The following is a 7442-nucleotide window of genomic DNA, read 5'->3' on the forward strand; positions in this document are numbered from 1 at the left end:
GTCGTTTGAGTCAAAATAATGTAAACTTTTTAGATAAATCTCCACTATTTAAATATATACAATCGAGAATAATCAAGAATGATGAGAATATGAAGAATTGATACATTTAAAAGAATTTTACTCCTAGTACTCTAATAGANAACAAACTAATACCTTAAACAATACAAATATTTATTTTATAAAAATCAATATGTATTATCTAGAATAAGCTAAATATGAAAAAACAGATAGTTTGAAACAAAAAGAACTTAAATTTATAAATACAATAGTTTAAAAATGATTCACAAAATAAAATCAATATCTTATATTATGCAAACATCCTATTTATTTGGAAAGTTTCAGTTGATTTTCACATTTGTATGAACATATTAATGTATTTTTGCTTCTGTAAAAGAGCCAATCCAATCTTTGTTTTAATATTTTTTTTTTGTGAAAACTATATTTAATCAATCTTCATCCTACATTACATTGGTAATAATATNAATCTTGAATTTGGAGAATGCATGGCACAAGAGCAGTTAATAGTAAAAATAAACCAATCAACAGAAAATTTTGTTAAAAATCGATATATAGCAGACTTGGACAAACTTGTTTTTTTAGGAAAACTAATCTAATATGTGTTTGTTTGCTTTGAGAAATTTGTAAAGGATTCACTTGCTCACACCGAAGTAAAAAATAAATAAATTAAAGTGCGCAATCCCATCCATAATATTAGAGCCACTTTATTACCAAGTAAAAGAAAGATATTCATATAAACTTGACCCTATATGTTTATCTTTTAAAATTAGAGTTTATATTTAAAAAAATTATCATTTANGAACATAAGTTATATCAGAAAATATATCTAACTTAATTTAGTTTTAACATTATACGAACTAATATCAATTAAGACTTTAAAGGGTAATAGGAACTTTCCACTTCGTTTAAATTATTATAAATTTTTGTAGAGCTTAGTACTAAAGTTTCCTTTTATATTAGTTTTGTGAATATTTAAGATTCTTAAATCAATTAAAAAATTTAATCCCTTTTCCATATATAAATCAACATCTCCACGTTTCAGAATTGTTGCAGTGAGGGAAATTAAAGTAAGTAGACTCCCAGAGTTATTTGACTTTTAAGAGGAATCTATTGAGTTTACCTTTTTGTACATTATATTAATGAGATAATTTAACATTCAAAGGGTATTTTTATAAATCAACATTATATTCGTGCTTTTATAATAATATAGATTATGAATTTAATTTCGTTTTAATTTTTTTTTAAATTAACTCCTAAAATACATATGCAGCCCCTCAAACTTGCCCATTTTTTCACATAGACACTTTAATAGTTGTTCCTATTGAACACTTGAACCAAAATAAATATATGTCTATTAGATAAAAGAACTGACATGGCACAAAAAGTGAAACTCACTTATGTTGGGCGCGTGAAGATGCTGAAATCCAGTTGACATGAATTTAACAAAAACAAAATCACCCAACATATATACGATCTAATTCTCCTAAACAAAAAGAAAAAGAAAAAGAAAGAAAATGAGCTTTAGAGTGCTTCATTTCGTCGGACGGCGATGGTGAGTTTCTGAAAACATGAAAAACAATTACATGGTCGAATTCTCGATTAAGTACATATGTAATTCTCGCAAGTAGTTGTTCCATGAATTCTAACAACTAAAAAAATCATTTATATGTTTGTTCTTTGTCTTGTCGTTGCTGAAAATTGGGTATTCAACAGATCACTGGAGATTTTTTCTTGAAAATTTTCTTACATTTTTGTTGCCTTCTCGTTTCACTCTCTGCTAGCAAAACTTGCAGAAGCCCTCAACTAAAGCAATACTTGGAGATTGATCAAATAGTCAACGAATGAAATTTGGCAATGAATCAGTGGTGTTTTAGGAGAGATTAATCTATTATGAGTTTGGCATCAAACAGTGTGACAAAGATGGCATAAAACAAAAAGAATCAGATGGCCAAATCGCATTAAAAATAGAAAATAATCCCGTCATTTAGAAAAATCCACAAAAATTAACAAAGATCAGGAATAGGGAGAAGAAGAACAACAGGGACTGGCGGCAACAGAGGTAGTCGACGACCAAGAATAGAAAAGAGGGGGGAGATCCTAAAAAAATGGAAAGAGATTTTTTTTTAAATGTCCAGGTGTCGCAAATTGATTCGCCATATTGCCATGTCATAGCGTATGAGAATCACGCATTTTGTTTTGTTAGAAATTTTTAGCTAGCGTTTGGGCATAGATTTAGTTGAAACTTGAAAAAATAATTTTGGAAGTAGTTTTGGAAAAAAAAATTGGGAAGTTGAAATTATGTTTGGACATGCATTTTATTTGAAAAAAATTTGAAGTTTTGTGCGTGGGAGAACAAGTTTCACCCAAAATCTCCCCTAAACTAGATTTTGGGAACTTACAAAATAATTTTAGAAATTTTTCAAAAATAGATCATTAATCGGTGAACAAACAATATTTTCAAAAAAGATTTAAAAAACGATGCCAAAATGTATGGCCAAACGGGGCCTTAGTGAGGTATCTAATAACACATGGAACGGGTTTAGGTGTCCAATTGAATAACCCCTAGTTTAGGTGTTTACTTTATCTTTTATGGTTAACTTAACTAAGGCGGGTGTAAACACCGGTACAAATAAGTTTTTACCAAACTATTAATGTTGTGTATTGTAACATCAGATGTAGTGTATTGGGCTGGTAAACGAAAAAAGAAAATGAACATTAAGTAGGCGTTTGGACATAAAAATTGTAACATTCCAAAAAATGGTGAAAAAAAATTTCAAGTGAAAATGGTATTTGAAATTTAGAGTTGTGTTTGGACATAAATTTCAGTTTGGGTTGTTTTTGAAGTTTGTGAGTGATTTGAGTGAAAATTTTGAAAAATAACTTTTTGGAGTTTTTTAAATTTTCGAAAATTTCCAAAATGCATCTTCAAGTGAAAATTGTAAATTTTATGAACAAACGCTGATTTCGAAAAAAAATTAAAATTTCTTTGGAAAAAAGGGAAAAAAATTGATGTCCAAACGGGCTCTAAGTCTAACTCAATCAAGAAACTAGCCTATGAGGTACTAAAAGATAAGGACGGTTCAAAACCATATACTCCGAAATATATATTACCACATTCACCACCAATGTGGATACAAGAGCAGAATGGAACTGAGAAGACCGAGGACGGTGGGACAGTGGGCTTTGGACAGTATTAGGATAGTTCGAAATTGAAGGAGGATAAGGACACGCCAACGGCACATACAACATTTCCTTGAGTTGCATATGAAGAATGATGATGCAGAGACAAACCTGGACATTATATTCCAAGAGGGATAAAATAACGTTTTATCTTATCAACATGAGATAACATATGGTATGTGCCAAGACAAAACTAAATTTAGACTTTCTGCAGCCAACCTTCAGGGAGAAATTAAAATCCAGCAGCCACAGTTTAGATTGCATCTCTTCTCCTCCATATATCCATGTAAGCATTCTTTTTCTTCATAACTCTTTTCCTCTACAACATCTGCTGTTTCATAGCATTAGAAATTTTTCCAAGAGGTTGTTTGTTATAAAGGAAATTCCTCTGCTGTTGTGGAGTTGAAAACGAAGAGAAGGAAAAGACTCGGTGTAGTTCAACTAAATTGCTCTCTGGAAAAAGCAAAACAAATTCCTAATTCAAGCTAGTGACGAAAATGGAAGAGCGTCCAAGGCTGAACAAGTGAGCATATGTTTTGTTTCTGTATCGTTGTTCTCTGTTTGAAAAGAGAGAAATACTGTTACTTAGGTGGAAAGAAGAGATGCAATCAAGCCATTTGAATTTTCATAGGGACACGTGGCTTCAATCAATAGGAATATTGAAAATTACTGGAGCATTTAATACTGAAGGGAATCTAGACCCCTTAGCTCTTCGTCCTTCTACCTGGGTTGCTGTAACCAGTTTTTTTTTTTCTTCTTCTTCTTCTTCCAATTTGCTGTTTTAGGTAAATGACATTACATAAAAACGTATAAATAGAACGGGCAAGCCAGTTTTCAGACCGGTCATTCAAAAAATAGCCTGCGTTTGCCAAGTCATTGAAAAATAGCCACTATTTTGCTGCAACAGAGACCGGTCCAGCATAATATACTGGAGTTCGGTGCATCTGTGTATGAACTTCCAGCATATTATGCTGGACCGGTATACTTTGCTGGAACTCTACTATAATATACTGGAGTTCCAGTATATTATGCTGGAGTATTTTCCGGATTTTGAACAGTGTTTTCGTTCAAATTTATCTTTATATGAAAAGTGGCTAAATTTCAATGGCTTTTGAAACTGTGGCTATTTTTGAATGACCACTTTAAATCTGGCTATTTTTAAATTTCTCCCCATAGAACCAGTACCAAATAGAAAATAGTAACTAAATCTGAAGCAAATTTGACATCTAAGTAAGTAATTTAATGTGAAGCTAATATGCTATTATACCGTTATACCATATTCTAAAAACCATTTAGAGCTAATAATCTAAATTGGCATTGTCTCCCTATATAATGAAGACATTTGTGATTCACATTTCATGAATTACTGTTTCATCTGTTTTTCTTTTATCACATTTATATTTATTGTTTCACAATGCATTATTTGTTTTATCTGTAAATTATACGTGTGTCTTGAGTACACCCACCTTTTATCAGAATTTTGTGATTCGTGGTAAGTTGATGCTAATGGTTTCAGTAATCTAATCATGCAATTACTATAGTATTTGAGATATATTAGCCCCTTAGCATTTTCTAGTGAATTTTTCTTTATTAAAACCTGCTATCAATTCTCTAGTTTGTAGTTTCTTGTTAATTTCTTTTTGACTCTTAAATTTTGTTTTATTTTATTCTATTAATGTAGGAAAAATCCAGATGGAAGGCAAAGAAATAGGAATTTTCAGAATAATATTGCTGATGTTGTGGTGGAGTGCAGGGAATTGTATGACTTTCAATTCAACAGTTGCACAAGATGGGACAGGCAATTTCACAACAATTACTGATGCTATAAATGCAGCTCCTTCTCAGAGTGCAACACTATTCTTTATACATGTGAAAGCAGGCACTTACAATGAAAATGTCATAGTTCCTAATAATAAAACTAACATATGCCTTGTTGGTGATGGTATGGGAATCACCATAATTTCATCAAATAAAAGCGGCAGCTCAGTAGCTGGTACAGCCACATTAGGTATGTAATCTCTCTCTATTACCAGTCGCATCAACTACTCACCAATCAAGTCGTTTTTACCGGCTCTTAGGGATCGTTTGGTACAATGGTGGGTATCCTACGAGATTAGTTATCCCACTTTCTATGTGACATAACTAATCCCATCATTTTAGTGTAAAAGTTATCTCGGTATTAGCTAATACCCCAAACTAAACATGGAATAAAGTTAATTCCAAATTTTATCCCGGAATTATTATCCTTATCTCATGTACCAAACAATCCCTTATTGTTATAATTAGTGAAGTGTTAATTAAATGAGCAATTGGAGAAGGTAAAAAGTAGTTTGGACGCATGAGCGAAACTACATTATCCGAATGATGGTCAATTGACCACCCTTCGTCGAATAAATGACACTGTGTAAATAGATAAAAAATGGAGTAGGTTCTAGAGGTGTATAACATATACTGAACACCCTTTATCGGAGAATTTTTTTCACCTCTTTCAAGTCTGAACACTCTTGCGGAAATTCTTGACTTTGCTACTTTTTGAACAAATACTTTAAATATAACGCTTGTCAAAAGTATTTTTTTTAAGAGGTGTACAATAATTTTAAGAGACGGATAACATTGATTAAAGGAAGTATTCGAAAATAAAAAAATCATTGTTTAATTTATGGACTTCAACTATCGTCACATTGGTAAATTTTATTGAACAGGAGTATATGGAAAAGGTTTCACTGGAATGAAGATGACAATTAGAAATACCGCAGGAGCAGGAGCTGGACAATCTGCTGCATTGACTAGTGCAGCTTTTCATGGTTTCGCTTCATATTATCAATGTCGATTTGAAGGTTTCCAGGATACCATTTTCGCGCAAGTAGGTGCGCAATTTTTCAGAGAATGCGAAGTTTATGGCACCATAGATTTTATCTCTGGTGATGGACAAGCCATTTTTCAAAATAGTGTAGTTTATGCTAGAACACCTGTACCAGGACAAGAAGTTACAATAATTGCCGCAGGTTTAGACGGTATAACTACGAATCCAGGGCTAATTCTTCAGAATTGTAGAATAACTCCTGCACCAGATTTTAATAAGTCAGCAGTGAAGAGTTACTTAGGCAGACCATGGAAAAACCAAGGAAGGGGAGTAGTTATGTCAAGTTTTATTGATGACTTCATAGACCCCCAAGGTTGGCTTCAAAAACCCGATGTCGCAAACACATATTTTGCAGAGTATAATAACAGAGGACCGGGGTCTAATACGACAGGAAGGGTAAATTGGTCAAAAGTCATCGATAAAACAGAAGCCTCCAAATTCACAGTGCGCAACTTCCTCCAAGGTGATAAATGGATCCCCGAAATAATCCCATATTATCTAGATCTTAATGATGATGAGGATTCTGTTTAGGAATTCATTAATGTTTAAACATGTTTGCTTTTGATTTTTTGAAGTATTGATTAAGCACCTGAAATCTCTTGATTCTTATTATGTTGAACTTTATTTGATGACATAAGAGTCGAGAAAGGGTGCCATATTACAATTAAAAGCAATTTGTTTTCCAAGATGCTATTCAATGTTTTTTAGGTGACAAACACACTACAGAATCAAGTTGGATAACTCAATAGGTCTAAGAAGATGTAGAGGTATTTTCACTTGCACAAAATATGACCCAAGTCAATTTTTAAAGCTAACTCATGAAGCGATAACTAACGAACATTATATAATGAGACAACATCCCATTCCCTCATTGGGTAAATCTAGAATACTGATCTATTCTCTCAATCATGTGGGGCTCACTAACATGCTCATAAGGAGATAGGAAACTCTTAACTTTTTATGTATCAAATACAGAGAAATGTCACGGCCTCACAGGATCTTGTGGTCCTAATTCTTCTAAGAATGTAATCAGGAAAAAAGAAGAATGGAAATGTAACAGCGCAGCCCGTTAGTGATATTGTCCGCTCTGGGCCTAGGCCCTCACGGGTTTAAAGCGCATCACTAGGATTTACGGCTTGTTAATTTTATATATTCAACATTCCTCTTGTGTTTTGCCGATGTGGGACTCTGTCTAAAGTCTGGGGTATTACAAGAAATTGCTTGTGATGTAATTTCCATAGCTCAACTCTGCTTCAGCTTGAAGATGCCCTTTCAATTGTTTGAATGGCCCTTCAGTGTTATTCAGAGTAGTCATGCTTTGAATATGCCATTGCTTGTGCTGCTTCTTGGAAAGATCAGATGCAGAATGAGATCAAAATTG

The 7442-nt window shown here is 32.8% G+C and overlaps 1 protein-coding gene across 3 annotated transcripts; it reads left to right on the plus strand.

Annotated features, from left to right (window-relative positions):
- Positions 1–2982: 2982 nt before the first annotated feature.
- Positions 2983–6673, plus strand: LOC109216258 (probable pectinesterase/pectinesterase inhibitor 39). Of its 3 annotated transcripts, XM_019380404.1 has the most exons (4): positions 2983–3484; positions 3578–3721; positions 4880–5206; positions 5901–6673. In XM_019380404.1, exons 3-4 carry the CDS (start codon positions 4891–4893, stop codon positions 6590–6592), a joined length of 1008 nt encoding a protein of 335 aa, XP_019235949.1. In that variant the 5' UTR covers positions 2983–3484; positions 3578–3721; positions 4880–4890; the 3' UTR covers positions 6593–6673. The 3 variants fall into 3 exon arrangements, with proteins under 3 accessions (XP_019235949.1, XP_019235947.1, XP_019235948.1); XM_019380402.1 differs by having other exon boundaries at positions 2983–3721; XM_019380403.1 differs by lacking the exon at positions 3578–3721.
- The last annotated feature ends 769 nt before the right edge of the window (positions 6674–7442 follow it).

Source organism: Nicotiana attenuata, unplaced genomic scaffold, assembly GCF_001879085.1.
Source record: "Nicotiana attenuata strain UT unplaced genomic scaffold, NIATTr2, whole genome shotgun sequence".
In the NCBI taxonomy this organism is placed as follows: domain Eukaryota; kingdom Viridiplantae; phylum Streptophyta; class Magnoliopsida; order Solanales; family Solanaceae; genus Nicotiana; species Nicotiana attenuata.

Coding starts and splice junctions, on each gene's coding strand:
- LOC109216258 (XM_019380402.1), top strand. CDS start 4,891: ATGGAAGGCAAAGAAATAGGAATTTTCAGAATAATATTGCTGATGTTG. Junction 5,207..5,900: donor AGCTGGTACAGCCACATTAG/GTATGTAATCTC, acceptor TTTATTGAACAG/GAGTATATGGAAAAGGTTTC.